This window comes from Chaetura pelagica, unplaced genomic scaffold, assembly GCF_000747805.2.
Source record: "Chaetura pelagica isolate M959 unplaced genomic scaffold, ChaPel_1.0 scaffold415, whole genome shotgun sequence".
Classification (NCBI taxonomy): Eukaryota; Metazoa; Chordata; class Aves; order Apodiformes; family Apodidae; genus Chaetura; species Chaetura pelagica.
The window spans coordinates 287,140-307,157 of NW_009953398.1; the positions used below are offsets into that span (position 1 = coordinate 287,140).

Consider the following 20,018-nt stretch of genomic DNA (forward strand, 5'->3'; position numbering starts at 1 on the left):
CAAACCACAGGTACCCCCTGTCCCTCATCCTGCAGCATCCCTGCCTGTCCACTGAGAACCAGGAGGAGATCACTCCAAACTTGAGCTGCTCCTCATCATGTTCATGTTGCAAAGACAGAATGCAGATTATTTTATTAACCTTCCCCTCAGCCTATAACTGTCCCTTTCCACTGAAGAGCTGGAAAAAACACCTATGGACATACAGAAACCTAAAGCATGGACTAATGCATCTGAGGTGAGAGTCTAGTCCTCCTCATGTCCCTGCAGAGACAGTCACTCCATCCCAAAGTTGGTTCTCCAGACAGGTCCAATGCATCACACTCTAGAAGAACCTCTTCAGTGCCAAAGCAACCTGGGTGACTGACCTGGTGAGTGGTGGCTCCCACACTGGGTATCACTCTACAAAGTCAGTTCATCAGTGTAGACATTTTCCACATTTGCAAGGTTTTTAACAACACAGCCTGGCTCAATGCTCAGGATTTTCATATCCATGACTGAACACCAATACTGCCCTGCACTTGGCAACCTTATTCTCAGCTACAGCTGGAAAACCTGTTATTTTTAGGACTCTGTAAGCTACTGTCTGATAAGGACTTTTCATAACTCCCTTGCCAGACCCTCCAGCAAGAAGGGAGAATCAAGCTCAAGGGAGAATCAAGCTCATAAAGTCTGGTTGCAATATGTATTAGATTAGACTGGATATTAGAAGAACTTCTTCACTGAAAGGGTTGTCAAACACTGGGACAGGCTGCCCAGGGAGGTGGTTGAATCACCATCCCTGAAGATGTTTAAAAGCTGTGTAGAGGTGGTGCTGAGGGACATGGTTTAAGCAGTGGACTTGGAAGAGTTGGATTAATGGTTGGTAGAGCTGGGTTATAGTTGGACTTGATGAGCTTAAAGGTCTTTTCTAACCAGAATGATTCTGTGATTCTGTACAGATATTAATGATCCATTTTTTAAAATATTACTGTGGATTATGTCCTGCAAAGGATCTATCTTGCTCCAGCCATAACTGTAGTTATTTGCCTAATTTTCCCCCAGTGAACCTTCAAAGTGAGCTAGAACTGAAGTCCAGTTGTTATTATTCATGGTGTACGTGGCACCAGTGTGTGCCAAGTGATCGACTGGGTGTTGAAAATGTTACTGGCTGCTTCCTCACACCTATTTATTGTCATCATATGGACACTTCCCCCACAACCCAAACACTGTGAAAATAGAAAGACAATAGAACATGATTTACAATGACTGCAAGAACCCCCCTCTTGGCCCCTCACAGGGACCTCAGGCTGGAGCCCCAGCTCCACCCCCCCCCTCCCCTCCGAGCTGAATAACAGAGCTCAGCATCACCCTGAGGACACAGGAGCAAAACAAAATCTGGTTGTAATAACTAAAACCTTTGACTGTTCACGGGCAACGGTAAAAAATCAACATGAAATCCAAGGGCCCTGGCACTTCCAGAGCAGCTCAGCCCTTCTCGGCGAGTGGCTCAGCTCGCTCAGCACGGCTGGATTGTTGCTGACTGCCCCAAACTCATTGTCCTCTGGGGGACGTTTCTACCTCAGTGAGAAAGCCAAGCCAAAGGAAATGATGCAAACTGTCACTCCGGAGCATTCCAGCTCCAATCGACCGCGATGGAGCAGGAAATCCAAATTTGCCAAGGGGCCTCAATTTACTGCAGGGTTTTTGAGGTGTGAGATGCCCAAAGCATAAAATCCAAAGGCAGGGCTGCCACAGACAGAGGCTTTCCCTGTGCACAACAGCAGATGTGCACACACAAACCATTCCTTGCTTGGGAATTCTGTAGAAATCCCCCCCTCACATTCTTTGGAAACTCACAGCAGGGAAGATCTATCAGGTCCCACCTCATGGATGCTCTGCAACCGTGAGAAGTCAGGGAAAAACTGCTTTTAAATGAAGCCCCACTTGCCAGACCTTGTGCTACTGCAGATGAGGGGGACTTGTACAGGCAGTGAGGTGGCCCAGCTCTGTGCTGCCACATGGACATCCCTGGGTCAGCAGAGGAGATGTCTGCAGCCCCGTGCTGCCCTGCTGGGTGCTGCTCTTCCCCCCAGCATCAGCAGGGTGCCCTCAGCAGGGCACAGCACTCTGTGCTCAACCTTGGCTTCCATCCCACGGGAACTGGGCATCTGCCCTGCAAAGCAGCCTGGCAGAGCCACAGGTGCTGAATCAGACAAGAAGGATGCTCAGAATCCCCAGGTGGGACAGGGACCTCTAACCCACCTTAACACATCTCCCTGACACAGTCTGTACAGGCCCCCAGCACAGCCAGGGCTCCACCAGCTCAGCCTTTGCTTTTGTGGAAGGATTAAAAACTCTTTTTCTTTCTGTTTTGGCCTGTTTGGATTTCTTTCTTAGGACAACTCCTGTTTAGATGATCTGTAGATACTGTAGAGCACCTACTGATGCTCTGCTGCAGGTGCTGTAGATCATGTATTGGCCATCATGGAGGGGCTGAATTTCTGCCAGTAAAGGAGCCACTGAAGAAGCAAGGACACCCCCCACAAGAGGACAAAGCAGAAAAAGAAGTGCTTGGTCTTCGCAGTGAGCTGATGGGGTAGAGGCAATAGGAAGACCCATAAGTACATTAAAATTAAACTGCTTTTTCAGATGGAGCTGCCAGGAACCTCAGAGAGGGCCCTGTGGTCACTTTTAGGGCCACAAAACAAATTCTTTCTGCAGCAAGTACCTGCTCAGTGCTCAGATCATCTCTGAGCTCCAAAGTGTGGGTCACTTCTGGACATCTCTCATGGACCTCCTATGTCCCTCAAAGAGCCCAGATTGTATCCTCAGCTCTGTTATAGGAAAAATGAGGCCAAATGTAGGTTCTTATGGGGCACGTCATGGTTTAACCCAGCAGGCAGCTAAATACCCTTGCTCATTTTCCCCCTGCATCCCAGGAAATAAGGGAGACAATTGAAAAGGTAGAGACTTGTGGGTTCAGATAAAATCAACTTAGTAAAAAAAAAGATCACAATGATGATGATGATAATGATAGAACATACAAACAAGTGATGCACATTGCAGCTGCTGCTGACCTGCTGACCAATGCCCAGCCCATCCCTGGGTAGTGATCCCTGAGGAGAGAAACCCTGAATCCACATTCCCGGAAGAGAGAGAGAACTTCCTGTCTAATTCTCCTCTCTATCCTGAGCATGATGTTGCATGAGCTGGAATATCCCATTGGCCAGTTTGGATCCATTCCTCTGGCTGTGCTGCCTCCCAGCTCCTGGTGCACATGCACACCAGCAAAGCACTGGGAGTTGAAAAGGCCTTGATTTCTTAGCAACAGCTAAAACCATCAGTGTATCATCAACATCCTTCTCACACCAAATCCCCTACTAAATCCAAACTATGACACTATTCTAGCTACTGAGAAAAAAATTATCTCTATCTCAGCCAAACCCAGGACACAGCTGCATGGACAGCTGGGTTGTGGTACCCACAAACCCTCTCATGAAACATAAGTTCAAAAAGGAATGGATTTCCCAAAAGAGAGACCTTAGCCAATGCTGCCAACCAATCAAAGCCATCTGGCTGTGGAGGCTGAGCAATGACCTGCCCTGCCATGCTGGGTGAGCAGGCAGGTCCTTTCTATCTCACTGTGCTTGCCAAGACATAGAAAGGAGCAAGAACTCAGCTTCAGTTGCTGATGTCAGCTTTGGGTTTCACAAGGGACAGCTGGGAAGGTAACTTGTCCTAACTATCCCATTTTCATTTAATGTCACCTCTTGCCTGAACTGGATGTTCTCAGTTCAGCTCCCTGTGAACATGACAGTTCACAGGACTCATCCTGAATGGAAAGTGATTTTACTGCAGGTAAGCATGTCAGCTCCTCCTTCAGATTGATGCTAACCAGCAGGGTCACTGCCTGGGGACTGTTGCTGAAAAACACAGGCTGGAATAATCAGAGTCTCTAGGACAGACACAGAAAGCTGATCCAGAACTGGACACATGCCATGAAAAAAGCCTGATGAGTGAGAAACTTGGAGCTGTGCACAGGATTGTTTCCAGCACTGGGCAGAAGCCTCCTGTGATCAAACAGGTGGGTTGGCAGCAGCAGATGGATGTTCTGCACTCTGGAACCTACAGCTGTCAACATCTGCAGCCCTGCACCCCAAGCCCAGCCCTGCACCCTGAGCCCAGCCCTGCACCCCGAGCCCAGCCCTGCACCCCAAGCCCAACCCTGCACCCTGAGCCCAGCTCTGCACCCCAAGCCCAACCCTGCACCCCGAGCCCAGCTCTGCACATGCAAACCCTGCACACAAGAGAAATGCCCCTTCAGAGAGCTGGCTTGCAAAGGCTGGTCCAGCCCCACAGGTTGGCATGAGGATGAACTGGAAAGGAGTAATGGGACAGACCCTCTCCTGGCAGCAGAGAAGATGATGCTGAGGAGACACACTCCAAATGCTTAAGTAATAAGATGTTCTTAATGCTACGAGGTTTAATTTGGGAACCTGCCCAAATCTCCATCCCTACCCTGTCAAGGTAAAAGGGATCCAGGCTTTGCGTGCAAACAGAGACCTGGCTCTTGTTGCTCCACAGCACAGAATCCCAGACTGGCTTGGGTTGGAAGGGACCTTAAGGATCCCCCAGTTCCAACCCCCCTGCATGGGCAGGGACACCAGAGCCAATATTCATTCAGTTATTTTTTCTTTTAAGTATGTCCAACAGCAAAACCAGTAGGTGTGAAGTGTTACCAGTAGCCCAAAGCAGACATGGCCCAATTCCACCACACTTCACCCCAAATGAGACACGACACAGGGGAGAGGGAACCTGGTGCACCTCAGCTTCAGACTATTTCCAGTTAGAAACTAGCTTGGGATTTGCAACAGGTAACAACTACCCCCTCCTTGCCACCAATTTGCATTCTAACATTTACTACATCAACTCTCCATCTTCTTGTTATCTCCATTAACATTTTCAAAATGTTTTTGTTGGTGTTTTTATCTCACTTCTCTGGGGCAACGGGACCTTAAGGATCCCCCAGTTCCAACCCCCCTGCATGGGCAGGGACACCAGAGCCAATATTCATTCAGTTATTTTTTCTTTTAAGTATGTCCAACAGCAAAACCAGTAGGTGTGAAGTGTTACCAGTAGCCCAAAGCAGACATGGCCCAATTCCACCACACTTCACCCCAAATGAGACACGACACAGGGGAGAGGGAACCTGGTGCACCTCAGCTTCAGACTATTTCCAGTTAGAAACTAGCTTGGGATTTGCAACAGGTAACAACTACCCCCTCCTTGCCACCAATTTGCATTCTAACATTTACTACATCAACTCTCCATCTTCTTGTTATCTCTATTAACATTTTCAAAATGTTTTTGTTGGTGTTTTTATCTCACTTCTCTGGGGCAACGAGTCCCAGAGATTCCCTGGGTCTGTGTGATAAAAAGTGCTCCCTTTTATTGCTCTGAACTTCCAAACCACGATTCCTGTGAAGTTTCCTTGTTAAAGGATATTCCTGGTGCCCTTGCTCTGCTTTTTTGTTTGTTTGGTTTGGTTTTTTTGTTCTATGCACTCTTCTAAATCCTACTATTTTATTAATCTCCTTCTTAAACAGACCATCTGCCATCATGGAGGAGCTTTTCAGAACCATGATCATTTCTGTTTCAATTCTCTGAGCCCCTTCTCCTGCCTGTCCTGCTGGCCAGTGCTGCACACAATCTACAACCCTACAAAACCCCCCATGAATTCCTCCTGTCTCCCAAAACCTTGTCCCTGCTTGGGGTTTTTCTGGGGGAGCAGCCCATGGCCATTCTGGAAGCTAATTTGGAACCTTGCAAGCTTTATAATTCCTGAATATTTTTCCTCCCAGCGTGAACTAATTCACATTGATCAAGGCTGAACAAACCACCTCAGCAATCCTGAAGTCCATTTCCTGCTTGTGTTTTAATCTTCCTGAGTCCCCTTTCTTCTGTCCAACAACAATACCTTAAGGGGCCCCTACAGATGATGATGTGGATGGGTCTTTCATCACAGCTTTTTCTCCTGTGAGGCAGCCAACAGGATAATAAAGAACAGGAGAGGCTGGCAAGATGTGCTTCTCCTCTCCAGGAAACACCCCTGGTCAGGACAGCAGCTCCCTGACTGTCCCTACTCTTTGCTATTCCCTTTTGCTGCTGCAAGACCTCTTATCTCCCCAAATTCACCCACCCTGTGCAAGGAGGTGTGATCTTCTCAGCCTGCCAAGCATCACCCCCTGGTTCTCCTTTGCTCTGCTGCCAATCTCTGCAGAAACCAGATGGGAAAGGGATTGGTCTGGGGGGGTGAACAGTGTCTAACACAGCCCTAGGCTGCAAGGGCCTGGGCACAGCATCACAGGATGGTTGGGGTGGGAAGGGACCTCTGGAGATGACCTAGTACAAGCCCCTGCTCAAGCAGGCTGACCTGGAACAGGTTGCACAGGAACGTGTCCAGGTGGGTTGGAATGTCTCCAGGGAAGGAGACTCCACAAGCAGCCTGGGCAGCCTGGCCCAGGGCTCTGGCACCCTCAATGAAAATAAGTTTTTCCTCATGTTCAGGTGGAATTTTCTAAGTTCCAGTTGGTGCCTGTTGCTCTTTGTCCTGTCCCTGGGCACCACTGAGAAGAGCCTGGCCCCATCCTCTTGACGCCCACCCTGTAGATACCTACAAACATGGGTAAGAACCCCTCTCATTCTTCTCTTCACCAGATCCCTTGACCTTTCCTGACAATACAGATGCTCCAGTCCCCTCATATACCTCATAACCCTCCACTGGACACTCTCCAGGAGCATCTTGTCTTTCTTGTCCTGGGACAGCCCAGAACTGGACACAGCTCTCCAGATGCTGGCTACTGTGGATCTGCCTTTGACCTCCAACTCCAAAGCAAGGACTGACACAACAGCCTCAGGCTTCAGGCAGAAGAACTTTGGTGCCTCTTTGCTGGATGCTGGAGGCAGGAGGTGAAGGAACAGGATCTGCTCCCTCTAACAGCACCAGGGTGTCTGCTGCAGGGGGCAGGACATCTCAATCCACGATAAGAGAAGTCACAGAACTGCTGGAAGGGATGTTTCTAGAGACCATCTAGTCCAGCTCTCCCACTGAAGCAGGGTCACCCAGAGCACTTCACACGGGGCTGCATCCAGGTGGGTTTGGAATCTCTCCAGAGATGGAGACCCCACAGCCTCCCTGGGCAGCCTGTCCCAGGGCTCTGTCACCCTCACTGTAAAGAAGTTTTTCCTGATATTGAAATGGAACTTTCCATGTTCCCATGTTTTACCCATTGGCCCTCGTTCTGACACTGGGAACTACTCAGAAGAGCCTGTCTCCATCTTCTTTGTACCCTCCCTTCAGATACATCCATCCATTGATAAGGTCTCTCCTCAGCCTTCTCATCTCCAGGCTCTCAGTCCCAGCTCTTTCAGCCTTTCCTCATCAGAGAGATGCTCCGATCCCCCCCATCATCTTCATCACCCTCCTCTGGACTCTCTCCAGTAGTTCCCTGTTTCTCCTGAACTGTGGAGCCCAGAACTGGCTGCAGCATTCCAGCTGTGTCCTCACCAGGGCAGAGCAGAGTCCAGCTGAGGAGAGGGCAGTGAGCAGCACAACCCTGGCAGTTTCCATGGATGGTGAAGAACAGCAGCAAGACACTGAGCACAGCTTGGAGAGACTGAACCATCTCCATGGTGTAATGGGAAGGTTCCTCATGGGATGCAGCAGAGCTGGGAGACAAATCTCACAGGCAGGCAGAGCATTGAGGACTGTTTTCCAGCAGCAGGGCCAAAGGGAAACACTTGGACATACAGCATGACCAGCTGGCTCCCTGCCATGCATCAGGTGCAGAAACATTTTTCTCTTTCAGTGACAAGCTGCATCTGTTGCAATCATTGTAGTTCCACCTGACACTGCATCCCACACCCCTCCACAGAGGCAGGTCTCCAGCACCATTCTTCATTTCAACAGAAACTTGGATTTTTCTGGGCTATGGGGATCTAAAATCTTTCAGCCTCTACCACTAGGGCAGAAGAGAGACTGCCAGGAGCTGTGGTTTTCAGGTTGTGCTTTGAGGCTCAACACTCCTGGTCTCCTGCAGGGTCTGAATTTGACAGCTGGACCTCCCGAGATCCAGTGGTAAAATGCTGGTAAAGATCTGGGGGGGTTTCTTGAAGAAAGAGAAATCAGACTGAAGTCCCACGTTTGTGTTCTCCTTTGCTCTCCATCATCATTCCCACTGCCAGCAATCCCTGCTGAGCCCACAGCCAGGAGAAAGCTCCTCTGAAAAAGCTGGGATTGCCAGCTGGGATTTTACCAGCTGAGGAAATCTTACCTACCAATTAGAAATCATTTATCCCTTCACTCTGAGCAATCAGCCAAGTGGCTGGTGGAGCTCTTTGATCTCCTCTTATAACAAAGCCTGTTACAGCCTATTATTTTTATTGTAAGCACTTTCTGTTACTTGCCTCTAAAAATGGCTCCCATTTAAATAATAATATATAAAAAAAAAGACTTACTCAACGTGCACACACCTACAGGAGTGAATAGTCACCATAACCTCCAGAGCTGAAACAAAAAGCCATGGAAGTTTCCATCCTTTTGTGCTCTCCTGCCCCGGGCATGTGCTGGTGGGTGGCACTGCCTCTGCCTCCCAAACCAGCCACCCCAGGGCCTCTGGAGTGTGAAACGTCTGGAAAAGCAACCCCCAAAAAATGGCCATATTGATTGGAAACGAGCAGGGAGCCTCCCTGTAGGCCAAGGAACACCCAGGGCTGTGAGGAATTGCTGGAACCAACGACAGCGAGGAGAGAAATGTGATTGATCGCAGGGATCAGGGCAGATAAAGATGAGCTGCAACATTGATCCAACTGGGCAAGATGGATGGCAAAGGGTTGCCAGACATGCCAATCTGGTGGGATAACTGACAGCACAGAGTTTTCCCTGCGTTCAAGTTGCTTCTGGTGAAAACTGGCAAAACCCCCCCCCCCCTCTTCCCAGCTGATGCACCTCAGAAAACCACTTGATGTTGCGTTATGTGTCAACACAGGTGGGAGCAGGGAGACTTGACAGTGCAGCAGAGGTTATGGTGCCAATTAAAACCCTTCACTTGCCTCTTGGAGACTCTTCCACACGACACAGACCCACACCCACCACAGCTCCTCCTTATTCCCATGGATACATCTGGAAAATCACAAAGAGGGAGAGAGGGACAGGCCAGCAAAGCAGGGAACACACGGCACGAGCACCCAGTGGGATGCAGGGAGCTTGGGCTCCTTGACAAAGCCACCTCCCCTGCATTAGACCATTCCTGTCACTCCAGAAAGATGGCAATGAAAGCTCAGGTTTGTCCTGCTCCCTCACAGAATCACAGAACCACTTAGGTTGGGAAAGACCTTCAAGATCACCTAGTCCAACCCCTAACCCTGCTCTCCCAAGCCCAGCACTGAGCCATGTCCCCCCAGCACCACATCTAGAAGACTTTTAATCTCATCCAGGGGTGGTGACTCAACCACCTCCCTGGGCAGCAGGTTCCAGTGTCTGACAACCCTTTTAGTGAGAAAGTTCTTCCTCATGTCTATCCCTAAACCCTCCCAAGAGAAGGGACAAGCAGTGAGGAGGACTGGGTGTGGGACCACACTCAGGGATCAGGGCTGCCTGGAAATTCCTCTGCTTTCCTACCTGTGACCCAAAGAAAATAAGTTCTCAGCTGACCAGCATGACTGATCATCTTGCACAAAATGAGGCACAAAGACAGTATTTGGGGGTGGGTGGAAGCTGATTCTGGTTGACTGTCTGCAAGAGGGTTGAACATGTCCAGTAAGAGGGAGAGAGAAGAAAGAAACTGCAGCTCTTACATGAAGTGTTTGCAGTGCTGGTACAGAAGTATAAAATCATAGAATCATGGAATTGTTTTGACTGGAAAAGACCTTTCAGATGGTCAAGTCCAACCATCAACCCAGCACTGCCAATGCCACCACTGAACTGTGTCCCTCAGCACCACATCTCCAATCCAACAGCCCAGGCTGTCAGTTAAGCACAGGTCTTGGTTAGCAGAGGATCCTTGGGAACACATGAATGTTAACTTAACTTACAGTCCCCAAAGTAGCTGGGGGCTCTGAGGTCCAGACAGGACCTCTAACCTCTGTGCCAAAGATGACCAACCTTAAGCAAAGGCTGAGAAGGTCGATCTTCTGCTGCAGTAGGAGGCAAAGATGCCTTGTAATGCCCCAGGTCTGCATGGCAAAGGGTGATGCCAAAACTTCCTGACTGAGACCTGACTGTCCAAACCTTTTCTAAAATACCTTTTCAAAACCTTTTCTCATGTTAACTTTTGACATCCTTTCCTACACTTTTACGAGTTGTGTTAGGAGGGAAGGAGATGGCAACAATGGTCCCACCAGCATCCAGAGCCTGAGAAGTTGGGGAAACCCCATCCTCAGTGACCAACCCTCCCTGAGGAGATGGGGAACTGGCCACATTCAGGCACCCTGTCCCCAGAGCCACATCCCAGACTCCAAAGAAACTCTTCCAGATCTCCAGTTCATTTTTTGAAACGTACAGGTTTCATATCCTCATATTTTTTGATGCTGGCACAACCCATTTTTAACCTCACCCAGAAAAACTGTTGAATTGCCTTTGTTTGCTAAGAAGGACAAAAAAAACCCCAAAAAGTCACCCTGCAGGAGCACAGGCTGAAATCTAAAGGGTTAAAATGGGGTTAAGCAACAGGCAGCCACCCACGTGCCTCCATAGGAGAGACAAACACATTTTAAGATTGGCATCTTCAAAAAGATCCATCCCATATCTTGAACGTATTTACTCCAGTGATTTGATCTTGTTCTGAAAACCTCCTTCACGCTGGGTTCATCTTATCTGCTGCTGCAATTCACTGCTTTTATTTTCCACAATAGTTTTAATTTATAGCATGTTTTATTTACACTCCTGTCTTTTCTGAAAACCCCCAAATTTCCAAACTGACACGAGCATTAGGCACATAAAGGAGACTTCTTATTATCAACGTGGCATAGGAGACAAAAAAATAAATGACAGGAATAAATCTCAGGCTTTTCTGTTCTGCAAAGGCAGTGACATTTCTCAGCAATACAAATTGTACATGAAAAGATAATTTCCAGAACATGATACCAGCTATGGAGAACAGCACCATTACACAGGGTAATATCCAGGCTGCTCTTTAGCAGATGCTGGTTTGATGTTGCACCAGTTTGGCATCGAGATTGCATCAGGTCTTGTGAGCAGACTTGGGAGTGATTAAGTTGACCAGGCACAAAAGGCAGTTCTTTGGCAAACTGTCACCAGGGTGTCATTGATAGTTTAATGTCAGCACTAAGCCAGGCTTGCTGCCCACCCTGAGCCTCCTCCTGGGTGTTGCACAAACGGAGCCTTTGCAGGGCTGGTGACTGCCCCAGAGAAGTTTGCTTAAATGCAGAATGAAAGGCAATGTGTAATATTTCCAACTGCTAAAACAAACAAGAGGGACTGTCTCACCTGACATATGTTCTGGGGCCACACGTGCAGGGTTATTTGATGGCTGATAAGGTGACTCTTTAACTAGTGGGACTGCTCTGGAGCCACAGGCTTATCTGAGAGATAGTGACCAAGCCCAGGAGAGGAAAGGGAAGATTAGGAGGATTAATTTCTATGGAATAGTTAAAAGGTGCAGCATGACCAGGTGGCCTTGTGACACAGAGGTGCTGCTCCGTGGGAAGAAGCAGTTCCTTAGAATGGGACCTGAGCCTTTCAGGCCAAGGGGTGAGCAGGGGCAGATAAAGACCCAGTTTGCAGCACAGAACCAAGAGAGACACAGACAAGAGGGACACTTCCACAGCCACACACCTTGGCTCTCTCTGTGCAAGACCCCTCAGGCACAGGGCAGAATCAGACTCACCTTGGTTGAAAAAGACCTTCAAGATCAAGTCCAACTGTTAACCTAACCCTGCCAAGTACTTAACTAAACCATATCCCTCAGAACTATGTCTGTAGGACTCGTAAATCCCTCCAGGGATGGTGACTCCACCACTGCCCTGGGCAGCCTGTTCCAATGCCTGACAACCCTTTTGGAGAAGAAATTCTTCCTAACATCCCATCTAAACTTCCCCTGGCACAGCTTGAGGCCGTTATCTCAAGCATGACACTGTGCTGCAGCTACAGGCACAATAGTGCCTTCCTGCATCCCCTTGTCATAGGCCAGAAAGGAAAGGCTGAACATGAGCAGTGGCTGCAGCACCAAGGATGGATGGGGAAGAAGAAATCCAGAGCAAGGATGCAATGAACAGGGTGTGTGGGTGCAAGAGCTGCCTGTGTCCCAGGCTGCAGATCTCCTGTGCACCTCTTGCTGCTCCTTTGCACCTCAGTATTATTTTTCTGTCTTGCCTCTGAAAGTAGAATAAATCCTCCTCCCTGTTGAGTTTGCACCATGACAAGCTCCTGTGGCTCTGGCCCAGGTATTTATAATACACGTGACATCACAATTGTAACAGCAAGTAACAACACTAGAGATGTCATGATATAGAGCAAAAGTGATTTATAGGTGGTTATAATGGAAAAACCTCCTGAGGGTGAGATCTCCTTGAGGACACACTAATCCCAGGAGGCTTATCCTTTGAGAGGTGCCAGGTGGGATTTGTCACACCAAGGCAGATTCCCCCCCAGGCAAGAATCCAGCACTGGCTCAGGAAGACCTTTGCTACCTCCTAGGAAAGACCAAGCACTCTATGCATTGCAGGTCTCAGAACCCACCTCCATGCAGATGTGGCAAAGGGAAACAGGCTGACCAGAAGGGATGGACCAGTGCAAAAGGGGAGCTGGGACTTCATCTGTTTCTGGGGAAGCTGTGAGTGAAGGTTGGGATGTCACCTCGCTGGAGGTCACTCAAGTCCCAGCAGCCTTCCCTCATTCCCTGCTGAGGACAACTACTGTTGTCCTGCTGGGAGGTGGCTCTGATGGGTTTTCAGGAGAAAAGGCAGGTTTCCATGCAAGAGGTGAAGGTCACTCTCTTCCAGCCTCTGCAGGCCAAGGTGACACCTTGCCTTCTTCCTTTCCCTGGTCTGGGGTGTAAATCTTGCATCACCAAGCAAACCCCACATCTGCTTTGCCTCTCAGAAGTTGATTTTGTTGAAGAGAGTATCATGACTCCTTACTTTCTCACATCTCAGCAATGGGTGAACCCAAGGACCAACCATGCTCTACATCCCTCAGGTTCCCTCTTCTCATGCATAGCCCAGTCCTTACAAGCTCTGCTGCTGCCTGAGCACCCATCAAGTTGGGACCTGGTGGTGACTCCCATCAGCCCCATTCTCTCCCAGCAGCACTTGGCAGGGACCACTCAGAAGCATCTCATCAGCTGTGCCAAAAGAGGGGAGTTGAAGCTGGTGTCCAGGATGCCTGGGAAGCTGAGGGAGGTGTCCTACAAAAGGAGAAGTCCTGCATTCCCACAGGAACCAGCACTTCTGCCTGCAGGACCAGCTCTGCACCTACACCTCAGAGAGTGGCTGTTGGTCTGTGAGCACAGTCAGGAGCAGCAACATTCCTCCTCTCCCTGCACACACTCAGCTCAGCCACGATGCCTCAAACTTCAGCAAGTAACCAGCAGTCCCTGCCCCTTCCTCTGCCACCCAAGAACAATTTACTCCTTGATTGGGCATCTTGTCTCCCAGGTTCCCACCTGGAGGGATATTTTCCGACCAAGCTCTGAAGCCCAGGGTGGAGGGAGGGAGACAGGGAGGGAAGGGGGCTTTCCAATGAAAATGCCAACAGATACTTCAAGCCAGAAGCATGTGTGGGTGTTGCTAAATTAAGCTCCCAAGTAGGTGGGGCAAATGCCTTCGACGAGTCGGTGAAGGTAAAAGAACGAGTTGGTGAAGGTAAAAGAACGTTCATTAAAAATAGAAAAACAACTGAAAAAATATCCTTTGTATTCAGCTTCACACTCGTACATCATAATGTTCCAGTAAAAGCCCATTTTCCCTTGAGATAATAAAAGAATTGAATTTTTCCTTATCGGTCATCTATTTTTCTAGCTAAAGCTATTACTCCCTCTCTGCGGTTGCTAAGCAACAAGAAATATTAATAGCAGCTTTTATTAGCTTAGCTTTAGCAGTGGAGTACCAGAATGAGAAAATGGAAAACATAAATGTGTTACATAAATCTTTCAACCTTTCAGGGTTTGTGTTAGTCTCTGTTTTCATAATGATTTATTGAAGTGATGGTTCATTTATGAGAAAAAGGAGTGTGAAATAAGAAAACGGAACATTACCCTGAAGGACTGTTTGAAAATAAATAATTATAGGAGGTGAAGAAAAGCTGTTTAAAACCATTTTTCTGAGTTTTATAAAATTTAAAAAGACATATTTCTTTCATTTATTGCCTCTGAGAAAAACACTAGCAGGGAATTGCAAACAGGGCTCTGCTTAATACAAAGAACCCTTCATGTACGGCTGCGTTGTGACTATTTTCCACTAAGGGTTCATGTTCAGGAGTTTAGTTTTTAAATACTGAACCATTAATGAGCAGAAAGACAAATTATTCAGAACTGAAAGCACACGACACAAAACTGCCAAGGCAAACTCAGCCAGGCCTAAGCCCTGGGGGACTGGGTGAAGTTTCTGCTCCGTGGTGCCAGGCTCCATCGGGGAGCTGGCAGAGCACTCCCTGGGCACTGCTCTCACTCTGGCTTTAATAATAATAAATTATAAATAAAGAATAAATCATTACAGCTCTTCTGATGAGCAGGAACCTTCTCTAAAGGGCACTGCTGTCCCTCCACTGCACTGGGATAGAGGTTACTTTAAAATGCTTATTTTAACAGGCAGTGACACCAAGTTATTGAGCTATTTATGTGTTGAAAGTATTTACCAACACCATGGAAGTTGTATTGCCTGCTGGGATTGTATCTTCCCAGTGACTGAAAAGACTGGAATTCCTACATGGCTTTTGTGTCCACATCTCACTGGTTGCTTTCTTATACCCTCTACTGGAAAACTTTGAGCACTGGTTGGCTCTGCAGAGGCACGTCCCGCTGTGCTGCCCGTCCCCCAGCACCCTGACCACCTGGCACCCAGAGCAAACTGCCACCCTTCCCACCTGGAGCTCCTGTGTTGGACATGGAGCAGTGGTTTTGGGAAGGATGGAAGCTGGAGAGAAACCTGTGGAAGCAAGAAAGCTGGTCAGGGAGATGGCCTTGCAACCTGCCTGCAGGAAGGACCTTGCTTGAGATCTGCTGGTGGAAACCAGAGAGGATGGATGCTTCTCAGTGGAGCCCCATGTCATTCCCCCAGCCTGGCCAGGAACACCTCAGCTCTGGGACAATCATGGGCCTAATAGTGAAATAAAGTGATAGAAAAAGCAGTGGTGGAAGTGTAGAGCTAGTCCATGGGGCAGAGGGAAGTGTGCCCTGGAGCAGCAGAGGCTGCTGGTGTAGGGGAAGATCTGGGTGATGATGCTGGAGGCACAAGGAATGGCAGAGGTGACAGTGGCTTTGGGTTTTCCCCATCAGTCCTTGCTTAAATGAGGGCTTCAGCTCCTGACACCCCAGGGATGGGCTGGAGCCAGAAGTGGGATCCAGAACAGCAAATCCACCCTGACCCTCCAGCTCTCATGCAGCCATGGGAATTTCTGCACTGACTGGGATTCAACTGGACAACAGGAGCAGCAGCCTCCTCCCTTGCAGAGGTACTGGGAGGCTTAATTCCATTGAAGGATAATGTTGGGACAAGAGACACACAACCTGTGCTGCTATTTTCCTTATTCACTTCACCTCATACTTTGCAGAGGGAATCACAGCTCCCATAGCTCTCAGTCAGTCCTGGCTCATGTTATTTCCAGCAACTGGAGATTTTTTCATGAGGATCACAAAGACTCACAAAGAATCACAGAATGGTTTCATTTGGAAGGGACCTTCAAGATCGCCCAGTTCCAACCCCCCTCCATGGGCAGGGACATGCCTTAAAACCATCACAAGGCTCCAGCTCCTTTTCCAGAGGAAAATCTAACCAACACCTAAACATTTTACCTTGACTTGCCTGTTATTTGTCACTGTATTCAAATCCAAAGCCATGGCAGCCAAGGGAGGAAACAGCCACGGATGCATAAAACCAGTGTGAACCACAGCAAAGAGAGCAGCAAGGGGAGAGGCTCCAGCATCTGCACAAGCAACACCAGTCCTGGAACACAGCCCAAACCTCCACACACCTCCCATGCAACCTGCAGGCAAGGCTGGCTTCCCAGTGCTCCCCTGCAGCCAGAAATCCTCTTCTTTTTTTTTGGAAGAGTTAGCAAACAAGCTCCTTTCTTCACCTGGAGTGTTCTCACTGCAAACCTGCACTGGTGGGGCCTGACTTCAGGCAGGGCTGTGTCTGGGTGAGCCCCACAGTGATGTCTGAGTGCAGGCAGCTGTGGGGGGCACCATGAGAGGTCTGCAGCCCCCTGCTCTGACCATAGAGTCATGGAATCACAGAATAGTTTGGGTTGGAAGGGACCTTAACAAGCATCTACATCCAACCCCCCTGCATGGGCAGGGACACCTCCCACTAGACCAGTTTGCTCCCATCACTGCTGCCAGGGGTGGATGTGAGATATGGATTCAATGCCATCAGTGTGGGATGGTGCTGGAGTAAGGGGACACTCAATCCCAGCACCCAAAAAAAATGCTGGGACAGAAGATGTTGTCTTGCAGTGGGAGAAGTCTTAAGAAGGACATGGAGCTGTTGGATCAGGTCCAGAGGAGGCCACAGAGATGATCCAAGGGCTGGAGCAGCTCTGCTATGAGGACAGGCTGGGAGAGTTGGGGTGTTCAGCCTGGAGAAGAGAAGGCTCCAGGGAGACCTTAGAGCAGCTTCCAGTGCCTGAAGGGGCTCCAGGAAAGCTGGGGAGGGACTTGGGACAAGGGCAGGGAGGGAGAGGACAAGGGGGGATGGATTGAAACTGGAAGAGGGGAGATTGAGGTGAGACATGAGGAGGAAATTCTTTGCTGTGAGGGTGGTGAGAGCCTGGCCCAGGTTGCCCAGGGAAGCTGTGGCTGCCCCATCCCTGGCAGTGTTGAAGGGCAGGTTGGATGGGGCTTGGAGCAGCCTGGGCTGGTGGGAGGTGTCCCTGCCCATGCAGGGGGTTGGATCTAGATGATCTTCAAGGTCCCTTCCAACCCAACCCAGTCTGGGATTCTATGATGCTGTGAAGTCAAACAGCACAGAAACAGGGATCTGACAAGAGTGGAAAGCAGGATTCTGACCTAAACCAGTTCACTCTCTGATCTACTCCCCTTGCTGCTAGGACCTCCAAAGATGTATTACAGCTCCAAGGGCTTCTGCTCCAAACCAAACAGTTTCAATTTGCTATTGGCTGGAAAATTCAGGGTTCACTGGATTTTTTATTTTCGTGGTAAGGGGCAAACAAATCTTAATCTCTCTATTCTACGTTTACAGCCCACTAAGCCCCTTTCTTATCTTCTCTGGCTCAGTCATGATTTATTGTCACGATGCTGCATTTGTAAAACAGTACCATAAAGTAAGAAAGAGAACATTTCCCAAGGACTACTCCAAAATAAATTATTTCAGACGCACAGAAGCTGCTTAATAAATCCCACTACTCTTGTTTCTTCAGGTATTTTAGAAAGTGATTTATAAGTGCAATATCACCTCTCAAAAATGAGACAATCAACACAGGATAAAATGATCGTGTTATGAAAATAGGGGTCAGGCAAAGGGGCTGTGCTTTAAATTAAAGCAGGGGGAACTATTTCATCTGAAATAGACTCTTTTTGTCTCAGAAATGAATGTTTTAATCACCTAAGAACCTACAAGCTAACACAGAGGCCTAAGCAATATTTAATTCCATAGAAATATGCCTGTGTTCAATATCAACGGGCAGAACATGGGATTTTTCTCCAACACACTAACAATGAAAGTGGAAGATTCATCAAGACTTCAGAAAGCCTTGGGATTTTCCTGGGCTAAGAGATAATATTCCATTTCAATATTTAAATACCACCACCTTTCAGACCCCTATCTATGGAAGCAATCAACACCAAATGCTCTCCAGCCAGCACAGAGGGGTAGACTTGCAGGCCTGCTGGTTTCAGTAAAATTAACTCTGTTTGATCTTGATGCCTTCCATGAAAATCAACAGTTCTTAGAGAGCAACAATGTGGAAAACTAACAACAGGGTTCAATCTGCTAAAGAGGAAAATATTATTAAACAGCACCAGCATTAATTCAATACCCCTGTCAAAATCAAGTCTTTTCTTGCTGCTCCTGATACAGAAGCACTGGAAGGTCTAATTAGCCCTGAAGTTTCTTCCCAGGGCTGCACTTTACTTCATTATCCCTGCCTTATTTATCCTGACAGAAGAGTCATTTGAACCCTCATGTGGTATCCCCTTGCCACGGCGTGAGCCAAGAGGCAATTTGAGTTTGGAAGTGCCAGAAGGATCTTGTTCCACCTGAAATCAATAGGGCAGCTTCCCTTCATGAAGCATCCGTGCTCCTCCTGCTGGTGCCACCAGGACCAGCCTGGCAGCAGAACAAAGGGATGGGGGCTTTTTCCAGCAGGAAAAAGGAAGCAGGGTGGAGGGGCTATGGACCAGGGGCTCCAGCTAGTCACCTTCAGGTGGGGTTGGAGCACACGCACTTGGTTCAGTTCAGTGAGGATGTTACACAGTCAGGGGAGAACAACCTTCCCCTGCTCCTCAGCAGGTAATAAGGCTCAGGAAGACACCAAACTTGAAACACAAAATTGCCACCATGAGCATGGCCAGGCAGGTGACTGCAGCATCTGCCACCACAACCCAACCTCAGAGGGCAGCAGGGCAGCCAGGCAGGGCTGTGCCACCAGCTCTTCCCAACCTCCAGGGCAAACGCAACTGGACTGGGTTGGAAGGGACCTTCAAGTTCATCTATTCCCAACCCCCTGCGTGGGCAGGGACACCTCCCACCAGCCCAGGTTGCTCCAAGCCCCATCCAACCTGCCCTTCAACACTGCCAGGGATGGGGCAGCCACAGCTTCCCTGGGCAACCTGGGCCAGGCTCTCACTACCCTCATAATTAAGAATTTCTTCCCAATGTCTCACCTAAATCTATCCCCTTTCAGCTTAAAACCATTACCCCTCATAATATCACTCCGTGTCCATGGAGTGGGGTCTCTCCAGAGCCTTGTATTCATAGAATCACAGAATCCCAGGGGTTGGAAGGGACCTGGAAAGCTCCCCCAGCCCAACCCCCCTGCCAGAGCAGGGGCACCCAGAGCACATCACACAGGAACGTGGCCAGGGGGGTTGGAATGTCTCCAGAGAAGGAGACTCCACAGCCTCTCTGGGCAGCCTGGCCCAGGGCTCTGGCACTCTCACAGCAAAGAAGTTCTTCCTGAGATTCCCATGGAACCTCCTGGGCTCCAGTTTGCACCCACTGCCCCTTGTCCTGTCACTGGACATCACTGCACAAAGCCTGGCTCTGTCCTCCTGACACTGCCCTGAACAGATTTGTGCCCATGGATGAGGTCATCAATCAGCTTTCTCATCTTTAACATCCTTCTACGTTCAACTGAACCAACAACCTGCCCCATGCAGTGGTGTTCACAACAGAGAGTAAGAGAGGGTGTCACTGACCGTGGGTAACTGGCTGGAGAGAAGATGCCCATCCTGACTCAACATGTTGGAGACCATGATGGCTGGTAGGTCCATGTTCTGGTAGGGGTAGGCTGGGATCAGGCTGTTTGGAGGGAGGCTGTGGCACAGGGAGTGATATCCAGCTTCATGGTCCACCAAGTGCAGGAGGGAAGGGTCGGGCAGATTAGGAGGGGTTATGGGAGGGATCTCATAGTCTTCGTTGCTCTCGTTCTGACCATTGTATGTCTGAAACAGAAAAGAGGCATTTGATAATGAGTCACTGCCTTGTTGCTTCAGCAAAGTGATTATTTGTGTAAGAAACACAAAAGCATATTCCAGTGGAAATATTAGGGAAGGGACATCTGCAGCCCTGGACACCAAGGTCGTAACTATGTAGGAGCTGGGTAGTGAGTGTGGGAGTGCTGG

The 20,018-nt window shown here is 48.9% G+C and overlaps 1 protein-coding gene across 1 annotated transcript in view; it reads right to left on the bottom strand.

The window, feature by feature from the left end:
- The window catches only part of TOX2 (TOX high mobility group box family member 2), a 90,375-nt gene that overhangs the window by 41,015 nt on the left and 29,342 nt on the right, over positions 1-20,018 (bottom strand). The window contains exon 3 of the mRNA XM_009998387.1: positions 19,593-19,838. Within this exon, the coding sequence (XP_009996689.1) occupies positions 19,593-19,838 (246 nt within the window). The remainder of the gene's footprint in view (positions 1-19,592; positions 19,839-20,018) is intronic.